This window comes from Metarhizium acridum (assembly GCF_019434415.1).
Source record: "Metarhizium acridum strain ARSEF 324 chromosome Unknown scaffold_13, whole genome shotgun sequence".
NCBI lineage: Eukaryota > Fungi > Ascomycota > Sordariomycetes > Hypocreales > Clavicipitaceae > Metarhizium > Metarhizium acridum.
In genome coordinates, this window is record NW_027094016.1 from 740,589 (window position 1) to 760,135 (window position 19,547).

The 19,547-nt window shown below is 48.9% G+C and overlaps 8 protein-coding genes across 8 annotated transcripts; 6 read left to right on the forward strand and 2 right to left on the reverse strand.

The window, feature by feature from the left end:
• Positions 1-1,132: 1,132 nt before the first annotated feature.
• J3458_002816 (uncharacterized protein) lies at positions 1,133-1,735 on the reverse strand (the record flags this gene model as incomplete). Its single annotated transcript, XM_066117406.1, has 1 exon — positions 1,133-1,735. One exon carries the CDS (start codon positions 1,733-1,735, stop codon positions 1,133-1,135), a length of 603 nt encoding a protein of 200 aa, XP_065977191.1.
• A 1,542-nt stretch (positions 1,736-3,277) lies between these two features.
• On the forward strand, positions 3,278-4,087 carry J3458_002817 (uncharacterized protein). Its single transcript, XM_007814336.2, has 2 exons — positions 3,278-3,800; positions 3,865-4,087. The coding sequence occupies exons 1-2, from the start codon at positions 3,309-3,311 to the stop codon at positions 3,940-3,942; spliced, it is 570 nt and encodes a 189-aa protein (XP_007812527.2). The 5' UTR covers positions 3,278-3,308; the 3' UTR covers positions 3,943-4,087.
• A 3,022-nt stretch (positions 4,088-7,109) lies between these two features.
• Positions 7,110-9,265, forward strand: J3458_002818 (uncharacterized protein; the record flags this gene model as incomplete). The annotated part of the gene is made up of 6 exons (XM_066117407.1): positions 7,110-7,441; positions 7,501-7,710; positions 7,762-7,919; positions 7,987-8,231; positions 8,291-8,693; positions 8,757-9,265. The coding sequence occupies 6 exons, from the start codon at positions 7,110-7,112 to the stop codon at positions 9,194-9,196; spliced, it is 1,788 nt and encodes a 595-aa protein (XP_065977192.1). The 3' UTR covers positions 9,197-9,265.
• Positions 9,266-11,545: 2,280 nt separating this feature from the next.
• Positions 11,546-12,239, forward strand: J3458_002819 (uncharacterized protein; the record flags this gene model as incomplete). The annotated part of the gene is made up of 2 exons (XM_066117408.1): positions 11,546-11,682; positions 11,765-12,239. The coding sequence occupies 2 exons, from the start codon at positions 11,546-11,548 to the stop codon at positions 12,237-12,239; spliced, it is 612 nt and encodes a 203-aa protein (XP_065977193.1).
• A 1,449-nt stretch (positions 12,240-13,688) lies between these two features.
• Positions 13,689-14,159, forward strand: J3458_002820 (uncharacterized protein; the record flags this gene model as incomplete). The annotated part of the gene is made up of 2 exons (XM_066117409.1): positions 13,689-13,720; positions 13,778-14,159. The coding sequence occupies 2 exons, from the start codon at positions 13,689-13,691 to the stop codon at positions 14,157-14,159; spliced, it is 414 nt and encodes a 137-aa protein (XP_065977194.1).
• A 1,585-nt stretch (positions 14,160-15,744) lies between these two features.
• On the reverse strand, positions 15,745-16,420 carry J3458_002821 (uncharacterized protein; the record flags this gene model as incomplete). Its single annotated transcript, XM_007814332.2, has 2 exons — positions 15,745-15,984; positions 16,028-16,420. 2 exons carry the CDS (start codon positions 16,418-16,420, stop codon positions 15,745-15,747), a joined length of 633 nt encoding a protein of 210 aa, XP_007812523.2.
• A 1,008-nt stretch (positions 16,421-17,428) lies between these two features.
• J3458_002822 (uncharacterized protein) lies at positions 17,429-17,785 on the forward strand (the record flags this gene model as incomplete). Its single annotated transcript, XM_066117410.1, has 1 exon — positions 17,429-17,785. The coding sequence occupies one exon, from the start codon at positions 17,429-17,431 to the stop codon at positions 17,783-17,785; it is 357 nt and encodes a 118-aa protein (XP_065977195.1).
• Positions 17,786-18,233: 448 nt separating this feature from the next.
• On the forward strand, positions 18,234-18,812 carry J3458_002823 (uncharacterized protein; the record flags this gene model as incomplete). Its single annotated transcript, XM_066117411.1, has 1 exon — positions 18,234-18,812. The coding sequence occupies one exon, from the start codon at positions 18,234-18,236 to the stop codon at positions 18,810-18,812; it is 579 nt and encodes a 192-aa protein (XP_065977196.1).
• Positions 18,813-19,547: the final 735 nt, after the last annotated feature.

Sequence of the window (19,547 nt, forward strand, 5' to 3'; positions counted from 1 at the left end):
TACATCTTATTATCGCAGCCGACCCTGCTATTAAAGAGGTAGCTCCTAGGAATCGCAGAAAAGTGGGGTCTGCTACCTCACTTTAACCTTAGCACACTCCAAGGGATATGCAGACATGGAGCTAGAGACCCGGCACGGGCCACGGCTGGTCCGAGTCACTAGACCCAACTTGGTGAAGCTCACATGTGCAGTCTTCGTTTTAATTCACTAACCTAGACTAGTTGAGATCAGACGTCTTGAACCTGTTGATGAGTTATTCTCTATCCCAGAGTTCACCAGGTGCCTCGTCCGGGAGTCGTCCCATAGCTAAGCCACTTGAGTGAATTCCACGGATCTAGCCGGATTGCTGCCAGAAACTGTCCTAACAAAAGTACTAGTCGTTCCAGGGGGTTATGGGATGGTTCTGTTGGGTCGAGAGGGTGACGTGCAGAGGCTGTTGGTTATGATAGTTGCGTTTTCTACGGCCTAAGTTAAGGCCAGCTAGCTCGAATCGAGGGTCATCATACAGGGGTTTCCAGGGGGGCTGACCGGGTATAAAAGGGTCAAGGTTAATTTGCTGCCCTTTCAAGGCTTCCGACACAGACGTGCATTGAAATGTCAATATCGTCAGAGTCTTCGTTCTCAGCTTCCAATGGAATATATGCGATAACCTCCTACTCTCGTGCCTGGACAAGCTTCAAATTCCGCAATGCCAGTTGCTCATTGATAAAGTCGTTAAATCCAAGTTCTGGTCACGATACTCCGTATTTGGCCGTGGATAGACTATTTTACTGATTCCCAATCCTTTGAATTGTTGTTATTCCGACTTTCAACATCGCAAGTCGTATAATATTTCGCGGGGTATATTCGGACAAAACGGCAGATTAGATCGGGTCAGTTACGACGCGTATTGTGGGAACACAAGTTATAAAGGTGGAAGACTTCTTTGACGACCTTGTAATATAACTTCGCATGATACAAAAGTTCCCACGAAATAGGATCAGCGTCGGGTACTTTAATGACTCTGGTCTTTGCAATATCTATACGAGTTATAGAATCCGGACACATGGCAGTGTAAAGAGAAGAGAGTGGGTAACTCGAGGTGTCGTGTACCAAATCTATTGAAGAGCCAACTGACTCGATTTCTTTTACTTCACTCCTTTACACCGAATGCTGCCTCGCAGTTATTTGCCGTCCAGGCCTGCTCAAAAGCGGCCCCTGCCGACTTACAAGCCGGCGACTCGCCTTCTGGGGCCGCGTCGCCCACATCGCTATTTATTTCGTCGCAGTTATTTTTAAACAAGGCCACTTCATATTCGGCGCCGGCCTTTGCGCATGCGGCAACTTGTTCGGGGCTCGCCCGGCTGCCGGGGGCCGCTGCTTGCTCGGTGCCGGCCTCGTCGTCGCCATTTGCGGCCGAGCTGGGAATCACCTTGTGGGCGATGCAGTCCTCGAAGGCCTGGTCGGCGTTCTCTGTCTCGCCAAAGTCGCGCAGGCACTGCGAAACGGCCACTGAGCAAGGTGACGCTTCGTCCTCAATGCAAGCGGGGCGCTCGTCCCGGATGCAGTCTCGGATAATTTTTGACTCGTCCTGGCACTTTGTCTTGGCCTCCTGGCACTCTAGCTCGCTGGCGTCGACGCAGAAGTTAACGCGGAAAGTAACGAGTTGGTGCGCGTTATCCGCCTCTTGGCGGGAGAAGAGGGGGTTGGCTGCTGCCAGGACAGAGAGTACAGCGAGAATGGTAAAGTATTTCATGACGGAGGTTTATTGCGTATCGGTAGGCTAACCGTAGCGAGATGGTTATTTAGTATATATGCCGTGTTGAACGGGGAAATAAGAAAGGCTAGAAGGGTATTGGCCGAAGAATAAAGTACATGTCGAATTTACATGTAAAGAGAATGGTAGAAATGGCAAGTTGGCATAACTGCTGCTGAGTCGTCCGTGTTGGCATGTCAAGATCCGGGCATATCTATTGATGGCGGACTGGGGCCTCCAGACTCCCGAGGTCATGGGTCAAATGCATAGCCAAGACCGGTAGTTCCAATGGCGCCCCATAACAATCTTATTTGTGTACAATCCAACCCCTGTAAGTTTAGCCATGAGTGACCTGACAAGGAAGTTAGTGGGGGTTAGTTATTTACAGGGACTTTTCTGCTAACAGGAGCTCTTTTTATTTATATTAGTGGCTGTTAACCATGATATAGGTTATATGACAGGGGAGTAGTGGCTCTTATAAGAGTGACCTTTATTAATAAGAGATTTTATCGCGTTATCAGGTACTTAAAACCCTCACATGCTCTCTGTAATAGTGATATCTCATTGGCTTTAACCCCCCTTGCTATGTCACACCTGGCTAAACATTCAGGGTCTAAACTGTATACCGGATGTGGATCGTCCACGCAAATTTGTCAGGCTGAAAGGTTACGGCAAGCGAGTCAGGATGTTGCTTCTAGAAGCGGGCTAGTTCAAGTGGAACTCGGCACTCGCCGTTCCAAGCGTTGGTCATGCGGGCCAAAACAGGTCTTATAACGCCCGATTATTTACCAGCATGCTAATTTCAGAATTTCATGCAGGCGCTCTGTTTAATATTGCTCGTTTTGACGAGTAGAGATACCTCTAGTTACCTCGCTTACAGTATACGCTAGGCGAAATTAGTAAGCATATCTAATGTCAAAGCTTCAACTCGAGCGAGTCACGCCGACGTCACGTTGCGCCGTGAAGTTGCTGCTGCGAGGTCTGCGCCTCGCCCGAGGAACCGTCAAAACGTCATAATAGCCCAGACAACATAATACAAAGCCTGCCACCTGCCTCTATTACAATTTCGACCCTCAACTAGTCTTGAATTACTTCTCACCGTCCACAAAAGGCCTTCGTTTCTACCATTGCACAAGGCATGAAGGTCTCCGTCACCTGCTTTGCCCTTCTCGGGCTTGGCTGCGCACACCTGACTCTTGTTGACAGAGCGCCCCAGGGTCCGTACAAAGAGACGCCGCCGGGCAAACAAATTACTGAAGCAATAAAGAACGGCATCAAGGATTGGGGACCAGCTGGGTCGCTAAAGCCCCCCGAAGGCGGCCCCAAAGCCCCAATCAAGAACATGCCAGGGGGCTTGCCGGAGCTTCGCAGGCCCAAGCCGGGCAGTTCAGACTGGAGGGACGATACACTTAAGGGACCGAGAAAGAAGCCAGGCACCACGTATCCGAAGGGCTCACCATGCCTGAAGCGCGATGGGCCATGCCTGCCGGGCTCGAGCCGCTCAAAGGGAACAAAGGTCGCAAAGTTCAGCCGCTTCCGCGTGCCCAAGTCCGTTGGCAGAGCTACCGCATTCATGGTCGTGGCGCCCTATGCTCACGACTTGCTCGATAGGCTCAAGCAGTGGGATAACCCTGTTGGGCACGCCGTGAGGTGGTTTGACGATGCTATGGCCAGCCTACAAGAGGCCATTGGCGGCCCCCAACGCGATGACATTTACGGCAATGAGCTCAAGTATAAAATCGTCAAGGGCATAGGGGGCGCTTTGCAACCGTGGGAAACCACTTATGAAATGCACGAGCGCCTCAACATGGAGGCAGCCGCCAAGGAAAAGGCCCGCCAAAGGGCTGAGGAAGAAGAGAAGGAGAGAATCAGGGGCCTTGAAGAGCTCTCGGAGACGTGTGAAAAGCTAAACACGGAGCGACCGGAAGACGATGCCCTTGCGGCCCAGCTTAAGAAGAGCTGCGGCAAGCTAGCGGCTGAGCTTAAAAAGATTGAGGATAAAGAAGCAGCGAGGGCGAAGAAGAAAGTGAAGAAGGACCCAATAATCGTGTTCGGAAAGTGCAGGGCAAGTCTAAACCACATCGCCATCTAGGGCATGACGTTTATAAAAGCTAACACCAAGGCTCTAGTGCAACATGAATAGGTTTCCTCCCCTTGGCCAGAAGTGCGGTAACCAGTGCCGGGCGCTGAGGTCATTGATTGGATAAAGAGTGCAACTACTATAATTTAAATTTATATCTGTACTAGGATAAATCCGCCAACTGACTTCTTGTAGTTCTAATGCGAACCGCGCTGCACTTTTACTAGTATTCACCCAGCGAGCTTCCCGGTAATTTCAATCATGTACTCGGCTTAGATATATTACTTGAGTGTCGGAGAATTTCCTAGTTTCTGTCTAATTTTAATGTTTTAGTTTAGTGTTACAAGCATGTGACAGCTATTAAAAGTGATCCCGCGGCTTTATAGTGTTTGTGCTAGGAAATTCACCCCCCGATAGACTACTAGATGGCCATAGTTAAGCTCGGCTGCGCTCAAACGCTCACCCTGAAGCAGAAATCCGTGCTCTTCGGAAGCTACGATAATCAGACTGTGTTCTTTGAGTCGCAGAACCATTCGTTGCTTTCACAATGCACGTACTAAGGCACAGACATGAACGCGATTAGGTCAGTCCATAGCTAAGTAACTTAACGTCGTAGCTATTCACTCTGATCTTAAGCCAAACATAGGACGGTAGACGATTTCAATGATTCCGGACTATACCAATGAAGGCCCCAATTCCTCTTGTCATATGTCATAGGGTTTTATAGAAAATAGTTGTTACTAACCATGCCCATGGCTGTAGACCAATTCGATGTTGTGAGAGGATTAAGTTGATCTCTCCCCCGGTTTCTACGCAGCAATCCTGTGTCGCGAGCTCGAGTCTCGTCTCTAGATTTCTCTCCTTTCTGCCTTATCTGCAAATCGACACTGAACTTATACAGCAGCTATATATTCATCAACTCCTCGTGTTCTTTATAATAATACATACGGACAGATGAAACAGACTTGTGGCTTTCTATATTAAAGAGTAACTCTCCGGGATTATGTGGAACTCCCAGACAGTCTTCATTTTCCCTCCGGCAGGTTTTTATTTTTCTGTGTCAATAGGTCGGCCCTGGTTAGTATCGATCAATGCGCAAGAAAGGGTTGACGACCCTTCCCGGTTCTGTAACCCTGCTATTTTTAAAAACCTTCTCATCCGTCGCAAGATGAATGTCGCAATATTCCTTGCCGAATATTGAAACCAATCGGTACCGTCCTGAAGCCTAAAGGCATATTTATGCGCATCCATGGTGGTTGTTGGGTATTAAACGATGAAGAGTCCTCTACTGTATATTTACAGAGCACAATAGATTCTACTCAATTATCTGTTTCCGTGGGATTTCGACTTGCACCAGAGCACCCTTTTTAGCCACTCCAAATGATTGCCTAGATGTAGCACATTGGGTAATCGACAATATTGCTAAGGTGCATGATACCAAATTCGCTTGTATTGGAGGGGAGCGCGGCGGTGCAAATTTAGCTGTAGTAACGGTTCTCACGCTCTTGCGTTCCTCGGTTAATAAATATTCCAAGTGTTAACTAAAAGGATTACTTATCCATTACAGCATATTTTCAATGCACTGGCATCCCGGTACAGGTAATTGAACAAATCTCCGATATTAGTGTTAGACAAAGAGTCTCTTACGCACTTCCGCAGCGTATATTTGCCTAATTTTAGGCCAGAACAGAGAATACGACCGGAAGTATCTCCATTTCATGCCGACCTACGGGGTTTACGGCTCCCACCAGCTTTGGTAACCTGCGGGACCGAAGATTGCTTATTAGAGGACTTAATCTTCGTGGCCTGTAGGTGGATAATGAATGGCTGGAGACCAAGCGGTTCTTAGACTCTATTCTGGCTGTCCGCACGGGTTTATTTTATTCAACCCCCGTGTAGCACGAGAACACCCGGACGCTTCTAAAAGACGTTGCCCAATTTGTAGCGTTGCGCTTTGGTTGCAATGTAGAGCATCCCAAAGATTAATAGACAAACATTTAGGGAATATGACAAGCTTTCATATAAAAATTGGTCAAACTAGCCCTAATTATTCCTCGAGCCTTTACGGAGGGCGTGTGCGTCTTCTACCGTGACAAAGTTTCGTATAATGCGGATCTTTCAAAGCCCAAGGCCTCGTTGGATGCCCACGAAGTCAAATGCTGGCAAGTATTCAATTTAATATTGCAATAAGAATTCGTAATTAGAGAGGGGAGACGTTTATTGGTCTGTCGGTGTTGCCGTGGCGCACGTAACATTATATTCAGCGAAGCCATCGTACCGAATTGTGAACCGTCCACGAAAGGCGGGAGCATTGTGTCCTGCCGAGCCGGAAGGACCTGGCCCGACAATGTATGATTCTCGATCGAGACCTGAGCTTGCATCGAGCGCCCGTCTCTGCTCGTCAGCTTGGTCATGAGATGAGTAGAGAGATACAATATCCACCCTGAAAGATTTTAGTACATAGTTGCCATGCAGATTCTCACCAATTTGGCAAGCGGCGTCTCGATTGCGACAGTGCGAACATTGCACGCCTTGCATGCAAGCTTTGCGCGACGGGGCAGATTTAGGAACCATTCTGGGCCTTGAAAGGATGGTACAACTGGTGGCAGTCTATGTAACGGCGAATATCATCCCCTAGACTGCGGTAAGGCTCCAAAAGCTGATAGCGGGTGACCTTAGGGCGACCCGTTAATCGCGCTAGGACTGTATTAAGTTAAATGTAGTGGTTTGTAAAATACTATCTTATAGGCTACACTTATTATCACTTAATTTTATAGTAAGTAAATGTACCTTTTTAAATTTAGCTTCTTATTGGATATATATCCCTGCAGATACTCGATTGGAGCCTTATCGCAGTCTAGGGGATACAATACGATTGGTTTGTTCCAGATATGGAGCGGATGTTATGGGGCAGGTGCGGGGAAATCACATGTACATGCGGGAAGTAGTGGGGTCAGAGGACTTCAAGCCAATCAGATAAGGCTTCTTGGGCGGGTGATGTGGAGATAGCTCCACTTTCTAGCTTGGTGGGTGTGGGGGGTGTGGCCTGTAATCACGGCACGCGGGTTGCCGCCCTTTTGTGCAACCCGCGTGCACTGAGGGTAAAGTTGTCACCCAGTTGGCTCGGTTGGGGTTAGTTCGCTTCTTCCCGCTGGTGGCGCTCTGGCCTTCGATATAAGTTAGTTTCTGATTTCGGAGCTCAGTATGAGCACGATACATTGAATAGGAACTAGACACGACGACCACTTTCCTTATACGAAATCTTGACCCATTAACCTGACAGTTTTGCGCACTATGGGCAACATTCTTAATCAAACTCCCGTGGCGGAGGAGCGCGGTGCTAGTGGCGGCTCGGCCAAAGGATCAACGGACGGTTACCAGGTTGTCGAAAAGGCACTGGGAGAGCCGCGTGATTTGCGAATTATCACTGTAGGTGCAGGTGCTTCAGGTTTAAATCTCGCCTACCAGATCAACAAGCACATGCAGCAAGTCACGCACATTGTTTACGAGAAGAACCCTGAAGTGGGAGGCACGTGGTACGAGAACAGGTATCCTGGATGTGCTTGTGATATCCCGTCTCACAATTATCAATTCACGTGGGAGCCCAATCCAGAATGGACCAGTTTGTAGGCATTCTCCGCCGCTTAGTGCTATTTTTCTGAGCCGTAAACTCACAATTTGCCAGTTACTCTTCTGCACCCGAGATCTTGGAGTATTTTAAAAGGCTGGCAGCAAAGTACGAGCTATACCGATTCATAAAGCTCAGCCACAAGGTCATCAACGCCACGTGGGATGGAGAGGGGGGTACTTGGAATGTGAAGATTGAGAATGTAAGCGACGGGTCTGTCATCAACGATTGGTGTCATTTCCTCATCAGTGGCTCCGGAATTCTAAAGTCAGTCATCGTCTGCGACTGATGTAGGTGATTTCATCTGACCCATGATAGCAACTGGAAGTGGCCGGACATCCCTGGACTCCACTCCTTTAACGGCCAACTTCTTCACAGCGCGGCGTGGGATCCATCGGCAGACTGGCGAGGAAAGTCTGTGGCCGTTCTTGGCTCTGGATCGTCCGGGGTCCAAATTGTTCCCACAATACAACCCGGTATTGCGAATTATTTCTAAAATTCTTTGGCACTACACCATAGGGTCGGTCGCTTACCGATCATTAGGTGTTAAGAAGCTGATAACTTTCATCCGAACACCAACCTGGATTACCGCCGGCTTTGCCCAGAGCAAAGCAGGCCCAGGTGGATCAAACTTTTCCTGTATAGTGCCCCAGCAAACTATTAGCATTCATTCGCTAAACCTAGGTACAGTCTCCGAGGAGCAAAAGCAGACCTTTAGAACGGACCCGAAAGCCTACATGGACTACCGTAAAGACATCGAATCTGAGCTGAACTCTCGATTTAAACTTGTACGTGTTCGCTGTCTGCTTTCAAGAAGCTCGTTTTCAGAAACTAACCGCCACCGTAGATTATCAAGGATAGCCCTGAACAGGAGGAAGCAGTGAGGTTCTCCAGCAATGAGATGGAGGAAAAACTGGGAAAAGACTCCCCCCTACTAAGGCATATGCTACCGACCTTTGCCGTTGGTTGCCGACGTCCCACGCCAGGGAATGGATACCTGGAGGCGCTTACCAAAGAAAATGTTCGTGTGGTGACAGACGCCATCTCGCAAATTGTCCCAGAGGGCATAAAGACCTCGACTGGAGAGATCTTGAAAGTTGACATGTTCATATGTGCCACGGGGTTCGATATATCATTTTGCCCCAGATATCCAGTGATAGGAGAGCACGGCATTTCACTTGGGGACCAGTGGAAAGACAAACCCGAGGCTTATTTGTCTCTAGCTGTCCCAAACTTCCCAAACCACTTTAGTACGTGTTTCCACAATTCCTTTGTTTGCCACCGTGGCCTTACTAACCTCGGTTTGCGCCTAGTGTTCTTTGGACCAAACGCCCCCATAGGACACGGATCTGTACTACCCATCGTAGAGCACGCTGCCAAGTATATTATTCAGATACTTTATAAATGCCAGACAGAAGGCATTAAATCGATTGCTCCTAAGCAGGAAGCTGTAGCGGATTTCGCTGAGCATATCGACATCTTCATGAAGCGCACTGCCTGGAGTACGCACTGTCGATCGTGGTTCAAGAACGGGAAAGTTGATGGGCCAATCGTTGCCTTGCACCCGGGTAGCAGATTACACTGGTTTCATATGCTTGAGAAGCCGCGCTTCGAGGACTTTAACTGGCAGACCTTTGGTAGAAATCGCTTTGCCTATCTCGGTAACGGTTTCTCGACTAAAGAGAATCCTGGGAGCGATACTACATATTATTTTGACAGTCCACTCGAAGGCTACAGGAACATTACGTATTAAATGGTATGCTATTTTAACGAGGTAGCGTCAGTTACACCGGGGTATAATTGAGCAGCTCAAGACATGGTACATATTTATTTGTGCCATGCCTCTTTTTATTTGAAATTGACTGATTATGGATTTTATTCCTCTCTCTCTACTTATGAGTGTAGAGTCCTGGCGCCTACGTTAGTGGTGCGAGATGCAAAATTGAAACCCGTACACGATAAGCTCGGCTGCACAGAAGTTCTCAATGGTGAAGAACTGGCTGGTCTACAGGCGTGTCCATAGATGCGTTTTATCCGATCGGAGACTCATGAGCTATACTATAAGGGCGAGACGTCTTCCACCTAATCAAGTTCTCGTCACGCAGCTTGGCACATTGCCCGCATACTCCGCACGTCGACTGTGGGGATTGTATATATACATAAGAGTCGAGAAGTTAAAGCCAAGTAATCTCCTTGGGATCGATTGTACAATTGCACACTACTTGCCTAGAAATCCACCATCAACGGCTAGTATATGACCAGAAACGAATTTGCTTGCAGGGGCAGCGAGAAATAGGATGGCGGATTCCAAGTCTTCAGGCTCACCTCACCGAGATGCAGGAACTCTTGCCACGAGCTAGTCCGTCATCCTCTGATAATATTCGTATTGACTAGTCACTGTTGTTTTCATGAAGCACGGGGCAGTACCATTAACCTGGATGCCCATTCATTACCAAAGCTTTGGTCATTTGCATGACGGCTCCATTTGTACTAGAGTAAACACCAGTATTGAATCCAGCTTGATGGGAAGTGATGGAAGCAACATTGATGATTTTCCCAGGTCGCTCTAGTGATGAGAGCTTGCGCCTAAACACTTGAGTAGATATGTTACATGCTTCAACGTTGACGTCGAAGAGCTGCGAACTGTTAATATAGCGGACTTCAGATAGACACATGTGACATGACTTGCTAAATCGAGTTCCTCGTCCGTGACGTTTTCACTTGCCATCAAAGGAGTTATAAAACGGGAAAGGGGCTATCGACCAGAGGAGATTATCCAACTAGGCATAACATTTGTCATGGCTGACGACCTCTTCAAACACCTTGTTGCAGCGTGTGTAGCTGACCAATCATAGAAGCTCAAAGTTGGCGTATTACCTCACTTTTGACATGTGTAGTATATATTCACACACTTGTATGAGGCTTCCCCCCAACAGCTACTGTTGAGTGCCTGTTCAGTACCTTTGTGCCTTGAGTCTTGTACATTTGACTACACGTGACTACATCTATTCGGCTGCTCAAGTAACTACCAGACTCCAACACTCGCTCTCTGGCCTACTCGACACCGATTGCAGTCCCCCAACCCAATCTCCAATCTGTAATAACGCATATTCGAACGCCCACTTATCCACCAAACTTCGGCAACCTTGTCTCTATGGCGGACGCCAACGCTACTTTGGAGGCAAAGCGGCTGACCGTCGCTGCATCCGCCAAACAGTGCCTACTATCGTTGCAGCAATACCTCTCCAAGGCGTCGTCTGTCTATCCCCAGAAGCTATCGATGGTAGAGGGCCTACTTTCAAGGTTGTCCCTTTGGACCACAGACATAAGAATGTTTGCTACTGACCGAACATTTTTGAACTATCGTCTCCAACATGTTCCAGAAGTGCAGACCGTCGTTACGGATCTACTGGAGTCGCTGAACTATCGCATTCGAACTTGTAGGTCTCACTTTCGTTGCAATTCATGGTTTTCGTTCGCGCCGGCTCCTGGAGCCCAAAACCGACATCTTCGTCAATCTGACGCCTATACAGGTTCGGCTATCCTTCATGGTCTTCCTAGGTCGCCTGCAGCGAATGCTGTAAACCCCCCCGGGGGATGATGCGTTGGACCGGGTTTTGAGAGATATTGCGGGCGAGATCGATCTCCTCAGTTAGTTAGAGGTCAGGCATTATTCTTGAAGCTGGTAATAATGTCAACAATCTCAAACGAGTGGGTTTCGGATCAGAAATGGCGACGGCAAAGACTTGGAACCAGCCTTGCTCAGCCATTTTGAACATTACCTTCGCGATCGGTTCCCTAGCATAAGCGACACTCTCCGACAGAGACTGGCCCGCACAATGCTCTTTCGGCGGAGATTAATTCTATACAGGAAACAACTTGAAGAGAACGCAACCGTCTCATCGCACAAGGTACTTTCCAAAGCGTCCAGTAGCCTATCTGCTTCATCGCTTGCGACAGGATGATACTCATATTGCCACGCCCCAGACCAAAAAGCGCTCCAACCTTTTACCTGGAAAGGCTCACAGATTTCGAGTTACTTGCCTACAAGGACATTATTCCGAATATTCTTCTTGGCTGGAATACTGCTCATAAAACCGAGATGGACATATCGTCTTCAAGGGCAAAACTCGAGAGCGGTTTGCACTCAGATTTTGGAGATATAGAGAGTTCACTTGTCCTTACTGCTTCGACACTCTCCCAGTCGAAGAGATATTCGACAAGGAGAAATGGCCAAGAGTAATTACCAAACCCTCAACCAAAAGTCACCAAATATGCAAGAGCTCTTGACATGAAGTGACACTACTGACTGACCTTCCAGAGTCCACGTCAAGAATGACCTGCACCCTTACGTCTGCCTCTTTGAGGACCGCGGCCGGCCGGATGAGATCTGTAACACGGGAAATGACTGTCTCAGGCATTTATACGAGCACCGTCCGATATGGCTCTGTTCATGTCTCGGGGAGGAACATGAATTTTCAGCTCCTGAAGAGTATATCCAACACCTGCGGGATGGCCACGACATGAAATTCAGCGACAGCGAAATCCGCGACGTGGTAGCGAGTAACACTCGCAAGACGGCAAAGCTGTTTCACTCGTGTCCATTGGGTGGCAAAGACGAGGCTGAGGGTAGGGTTAGCTTGAAGGATCACATCGCCGGGCACCTGATCTCCCTGGCTCTCGAGTCCCTTCCAGTCAACCAAAAGGAGGCGCCGGATGATTCTGAAACTGAGATGGTGGTTTCAATAAATCACGGCCGCATACCAGGAGTACTGCCATGCACAAAGTTCATATAATAAGCAACGACCTGTCTTGAAATTCAACATTATATGAAACTTATAGTTACTAATATTACTGTGAGGGAATGAGACATGGAGTGCGCTAAGATGAATCCCCTCTGTTTCCTTTACCTCCACCAATTACTACTTGACGTTACGGCAAAGAGATAGTCACCCCTGGAGGACGCTTCTCACACGTTTAACTTAAATCGGCCTTCGCCTCGATTACGGCTTTCCTAACCGTGGCACGACCCCATATCTGCGTCTATGGAGCACATGTCGTTGAGCAGAGATAGCGCCGATGCTATAACGCAGGTGCAACTGCCGCCAGCTCCTAAGGCTCGTCGCAAAGCAAGAGGAAAGGGAAATCGGGCGGACTAGTTCTGTATATATAGGACTTCGAACAGCCAAAGTGCCCCAGCTATTGCTATCGAATACAAGGCACCGCATAAGCTTAGTCTTAATGAGATTACCACTAGGCTTAAGGCGGAAATTCAGCCGGAACGTGATGTGATTAACAAAAGTGGCTAGAGCTTTACTTTCACAGCTAAACGCCTCGCTACTGCCATCGTTACTCAGCTTTTCTCTTATATAATCGGTAAAGGCATTCAGTACGGCTATGTATACACTGGACAGGCATTCATCTTCCTTCACATTCCAGACGATCCTACCAAAGTCTACTTTTTAGTGTGCGTGCTAAATTTTAACGTAATAGACGATAATAAGACAAGGCTCCATCGCACAGCTATCGCGTAGGTTTTCGCCTTCATTCTCCAGTCTCTCCGCGCTAAACCACCGCCTAAGACGTAGTATAATAAGGCTAAGACGCTTGGTATCTAGGATGTTAAGTTTAAAGATATTCTAAGAGATATCCCGCCGTTAAAGTGTAAACGTAAGGAACCACGTGCCTCCCCTTATAAGCTATAGCGTTAGAAGGGATTTCAGAGATCGCTAATTCGCACTCGCTCCAACTACTAGTAACCGAATAGAAGCGCTAGACGACTAGAGAACGATAACGAAGATTCTCCTTCTCCTACGCCGAATCCACCTCACACGACTGGGAAAGCGTTCTCTTCGGCGGACACGAGCTCCGGTAAAAGGAATCAAGGACAACGCAGAGGCTAACAGAAAGAGTCAGGTTTAGGGAAGAAGCCGAAGATACAAAGCCGCCCATTTTGTACTTAACGTTGTCTCCTAGGGCTAGCATATAAAAGACCTATAGACAAAAACTGCCCTAACGCAGGCTATCACGGGCAAGGGTAAAAGCGCATTAGTCGACTAGAGTTTCTACGGCTCGTCCAACACCAGCTTACTATAAACCGCGGACGGGATGCGAATTGCGTGCCGCTCCATAGATCTGGTTCTCGTGGGTCACTCTTTAAGGTGCGACTAACATCGCACGGCTATACACTAATAGCTAAGAGCGTGAAGGGCCTAGACCTTGCCTGCCTGCAACACGAGAACGATATGTATAACCGACTCCAGCCCATCCAAGGGAAGTATGTCCCGGTATGCCTCGGCACTATTAGCCTGGTCCAACCATACTATTATGACAGCGGGGCTTATACGCACTTCATGTTCCTCAGCTGGGCTGGACAGCCGATCTTTGACTGTGTTGACCGGGCCATGAAAGCGGGCATTGGCAGTACCGTTTCCGTGGCGTTCAAGGCAATACACAATCTGCGTGTTCTCCATCATGACGCAGAGCCTCGTAACATTTTATACGATACAACAAGCCGTGGGTTAATGGTTGTGGATTTCGAACGCGCGGAGTTCCACGGCCGCCAGCCTTTAGCCCCAATGCCTAACGAGAACCGGAAGAGGAAGCGTCAGACATCACAAAAACCAAAGAAGGATGACTTTGTGAGAGAGCTGGAGTATGCTGTGGCAAGAGCATCGAGTTGTATCGCAAACTTGCCCAATGTCGAGGAACCCTGAGACGCAGCAATGAGGAGAGGGCTCAGCTCAACCCATCCTACGTGTACCTGCATCAACTGAAGCTTTCTAGCGGGAACTATGGTCTCATGTATGGAAAGCGGCTGAGTGGGTGTGAGTGAAGATGATCGCGGAGCTCGAAGCAAAGTTCAAGGCTGACGAGTTTCTTAGCCCCTAGAAGATGGCCGCTCGCGCAGTTGCAGCGTAAACTTGGTGAAAACCTGGACTTTCTCTGGTTCCAGATTCTCCGGCTTGTGAAATAGTACAAGAGGCTAAGATGTTTAATGCATGAGTGTTGGCAGTCCCAGAATCCACAATTGCATGGATGAGGTCTCCGTCGTCACGCTTGATAGCCACCTCAAGAGCCGTCGTAAATATATCTTGGCACCCAACCTCGACTGCAAACGCATAATGGATAGCTCCATTCGCTTCTCAGCTTAGGAGTGTTCCAGAACCCAAATACAGCTGCGCCCTACATCCATGAGGGTATTGTTTTTCAGTAAACGCCGGAGTTCCTGTAATTCGCTTTGTCCGGTGTTGGCATCAGAGTCCTGTCGACTTCTACCCTCCTTGTAATATTTAGCCAATGTCAAAACTAAGCATATAAAAAGATCGGAATGGCCGTCTCCTGTTGTAAGTAGGTGTACAGGCCCTTGCTATGCCAGTAATGAGATATATGCTAGGACCTTTCGTGCAATGATTCGGTTGCTGTCCCACTAGAGTGGCCGTTGATTGCCTCCAATGGTTTGTTGAAGCAAAATGTAAATGTCACGTATATGCACAGTTCCATCGCTATCCACTCGAACGAGACCACCAAAGTTGACGTCGATGTCCAATGCAAGATGGGCCGTATTTTCGCCATCAACTTCGGCGGTGTCCTTCACGGCGAGTACAAATGCGGCCGGGACAGCTGGTTCGTCTAGCTTCAATGGGCAGAACACGCGAGATATCGGTGACGACGCATTCTGTGAAGTCCGCGAATTCCGGCGTAGCGTAGCTGTGATGAGACTCTACGTCTAATTTTACTATATGCATCTCCATGATTGCCCGCCACAAGGATAACTTGATTCCTGGTAAACGAATTTGTTACCAGATATGACAGATCAAGTATAAGCATCGGCCAGAGCTTGACTATAGAGGTCGCGGAATTTCCAGAATTCTTAGAAGCTCTAGACAATCAGTGTGCTCGCAGCGCAGCGTCTCTTTGAACTTGTCGTCAACCAAAGCGAGAACACGGCCATTTATTCTTTCCTTTGGAGGACATCTAATCGAACTCAGCGATATGGTCGGCACTCGGGCCTGAGATACAGTATCTGACGGCATAGCAAGACGAAAAATTGGGCTTAAACATACTAAATGCTGTCATGCCTGATGTTATGGTAATGGTGTCATCAGAACTTGCTACCTAGCGTAAGAGATGAGCAACAAATTTCGGATTAAAGATCAATGAAGAAGTCGGTCGGTTTCATAAACTACATACCAGCCGCGAAGAACTGGAAGGAGACCGTGCCAGAGTTCGGGTCTAGGTTCGAATATCGGCGCGATGAGCTGAGCCTACTGTCCCGGTCTCGTTATATAAAACTAGAATTCAGGTCTGAGAAGCAAGATCCTGGGTGGATTGGATCTCGAGGCGTATAACATCACCTGGCCGCAACTTGTCGGCCGCCGCTTTGATAGCAGTGGCGACGGGGTGCCCGAGAGAGAAAGAGCCATGGAAGATGGCCTCCGGCGCAATACCAAGAACCCCAAAAATGTCGACGTCCCCGTTGATGACGCCAGAGACGGCAGTGCCGTGGTTTACGAAGCCGACGTCTGTGGGATTTGTCCCCTTCTTCATGCGTAAACCGCCACCCCCATTCGCAGTCGATAACTCTTATTTCCTCGCCTTTCCCTCCGGGACCTCCGGGGAGTGAGTTGGCATAGCTGGCGTCTATCCCTGCAGGCTCTGGTCCAACATAAATCTGGCGCGACGTGAACCTAGGCGTTACGGTGGGCACGTCCATGGTTTGCGGCGCAACGAGTGGTTGAACGGTGAGCGGCACAGATGCAGCTGGTGCGATATACGCTGCCTCAGCCAGATCCTCCTTGTTCAGATATTCTGCAAGACGTTCCAGGTTGTCTACAGGGCCATCTACATAATACAAGCTGGCCATGTCAGACATGGGTCCTCCTGTCATATGGCCGGTGTCTTTCGTCAGCTTCATGCGGTTGTTGGACGACGGCGGACGGTTGGTGACTTGAGTGGTTGCACCGCTGCGGAACATGTAAACAATAAAATCATGTGACAAGGGCAGTATGAGTGGGCTTGGGACAGAGGTTCAATTCAATCTAATAGACAAACTTTGAGGTATCAAAGGCCCTTGGTTTTCCAAGGGGACCTTCGAGGTACAGAGGTCTCTAAGAATACAAGAAGTCAATGAGCCCTGAAGGCCTGAGGCAGCCCTCGCTCAGGTCGGACTTCGGGTTCTCGTGATGGTCAGGATACCAGCGATTACGCAACTGAAAGTGATTGGCGTGGCGACGACGATCGCTGCCAAGACGAGCTCGTAGAGCGTCTTAAGGAAGAAGTGGGAGGATGAGATCCAGAAAATCCAGTGCGAAAGGAACTTTCCGACCGCTTGCTCCCGGCGTTAGACGGACCGCTTTCACATGGGAACAAAGTGATTCGTCATTTGCTGGAACAAGTTGAGGACGACAAACTCGACATTTTTGAACCACTACTCAGTCTTGTCATGACCAGGGACCTCGCGGAAACCAACGACATAGGAGAAACGCCACTGGACTTCAGCATCGGCAGGCGACTCCTAGAGACCACTAAACTACTCTGTGAATCAGTGGATTTACACAAGGCTCAGGCTGCCATCAGATGCCTTGGTCTTAGACGGGGCAATTATGTCCACTACGCCATTCGACAAGATGCAAGGATTGCGCTTTACCTCGCAAACAAAGCCGACGAGGCAACTCTCCGCGAGCAGGACATGTACGGCAATACTCCACTGCATGAAGCCGTCGAATATTCGAGATGTTCACCTGTTCAACAGCGGACCAGCTTGACTTGGTCAAGTTGCTGGTCGACAAATATCCCCAAGCTTTGGAGACGTTGAACGGAGAGGCTCTTCCGCCGTGTCGTTTCCACTATTGTAGCCGGCAAGAGTACCTTGCGTCAAGGGAAGCAAGGCATAAGAAGCGAACCAGGGTGTGGATAGACGTCGCCAACCCGAGGATATTATATCAAGCAGTACTGTGTGAGAAACTTGTCTCGTGATAGAATTATGGCATGCCTTTATGAGCTAGGTCGAGGTGCGTCTCAGGTTCCGCAGCTAACCCCTGAATACGACCTAGATCTCACCGACTTTTCAGAACGGCATATCAATTTTAACCTAAGCGGGCTTGAGCACCCTGCTATTAAAGAAGCATATCTCGACCGATTATCGCGGCACTTGCGGTTTGAAAGTGTACTTAAACAAGTGGTTCTACCTCAGATCACCGTAGAGTCTTCAGCAGATCCCGGACAGGAAAGAAGCAGTAGGTATCTACTTATACGTCTGAATGCAGGAGTCAACCACCCAGCGCTTTCACACCCTATGTACATCCTGGTGACAAACAGCCTTTTCACGTGGTCGCTCTGACCTTGCAGTCGTATTCAGCTGGCTACGGAGACAAGGGGTCAGAAGGATCATCAAGGTCATTTCCGTCCCACTCTGATGCCAGCATTGAGGAGGCGTTGCAAGGTTTCGATGTAGAGATCTGGGACTGGAAGCGAATGGTATAAGTACAGAAGTAATTTGCAATGCAACTAGATGCGTGAAGCAGATATCCCTCTACTCGACGGGTAACAATGCCGTCCTGATGGGTTGGGCGAGTCCACACAGCTTGTCAGATCGACAAAAGTTTCCCGAGCTAAGTTGACTGTCATTGTCCCATATTCCCACGACGCTTTTGTTACTGATCTAGGCCGCCCAGCAGCTTGAACGTGTGAAGCTTTTCGTTGAAGAGGTAGGAGGAACCGGCGAGTTCCCAGCAAGGGAACTGATCCAAGCTAATAATTCCCAGGGTCTAGAAGACCATGACCTATTAATGGCATACCTCGAGTTCTTCAAGAAAGCGATTGAGGAGCAAACCAACAACCAAGTCAAAGTGTACTACGGTGTAGACAAACTGGACATCAGATATCCATTCGAAATGAAGAGCATCGAGGGTGATGTGCAAGCGTTAGTAGCATCTATCCGTTCCGCTGTCGATGCCTGTCTTTGGCCAACGCACTTACTCGGCGGCAGTGAAATCCCTTGGTATGACTGCATGGCCAACTTCTCCAGTCTGCTGAGAAAGACCCCAAGCCCGCAGATGACAGGCCGTGTCAAGATCGCGATCATAGACGACGGCATAGACGCCATGTGGGACGGCTTCGATGGGAAGATCGCCTCCGGGGAAATGTTCGCCAAATCAATGACGGACTTGGTGAATCCATATTATACCTCGTCAAGCAACCATGGGATATACATGGCCATGCTTATTTGTAAGATCTGCCCCGAGGTGAGCTTATACATCGCCAAAGTGGGCGAGGAGCGGGGAGCGACGGATCACTGCCACATCAGCTGCACAAATAAGAATTCAGCTCTCATAGGACTCAAGCCCAAGTCAAACTATGATACCTAACAGGTATAGGCCATTCGCTGGGCGACAAGCTGTGGAGTTCACATTATCTCCATGGGTTAAGTGATGCAGCCCTTGCCTTCGCCCGAGGCCAAGGCAGAGACACTTGAACTTAAGAAGGCGGTTCAAGAAGCTGCCAGACTTGGAATCCTCGTATTCTGTTCGACATCCGATCATGGCTCCACCACCACAGACGCGTATTTTCCTCGCGATTTCGAGACTGTATCGCGATCGGTGCTTCTACTCACGGGCGAGCCGATGCCCTTCGTCCACTTCGAGAAGCTGAACATGCGCCATTGCTTCAAAAAGATGTCGCCGGTCAAAAAGTTTGTGCATATGCCGCCAGTCCTCGGCCCCCTATTCGAGCAGGCTCTCGCGCGTTCCAGGGCCGCCGCCAATCACAAGGCGGGGGCATTTCTCTGCCGCGCATAGTAATTGGGATCTCGCAACGATAGAATGGGATAAGCATAGCATGGAGGCGCTTAAATCGATAATGGAGTTCTTAACTGGTACTTAAGTAGGGAGGTGTAAGATGAGGAGCACTGGACTTGATGGTGCTCGGTTTGCCTCGAGTATTCTCGCACCAAGTTGCCCTGCAAAGGAACCATGCACTACTAACTTCCATCATGTCCAATCATGACTCCCCAACATATGCCACTTGACCCCCGCCATGTACCAAAGTATTTCTTTGCCGCTGATGCCCTGCCCCGCCAAAACTCGACGATTCACAAGGCGAGA

What these genes read in the sequence shown, in the direction of transcription:
- J3458_002817 (XM_007814336.2), top strand. Translation starts at nt 3,309, where the DNA reads ATGGTCGTGGCGCCCTATGCTCACGACTTGCTCGATAGGCTCAAGCAG. An exon ending in TCGTGTTCGGAAAGTGCAGG is followed by an intron (nt 3,801 to 3,864) that starts GCAAGTCTAAAC and finishes CCAAGGCTCTAG; the next exon opens with TGCAACATGAATAGGTTTCC.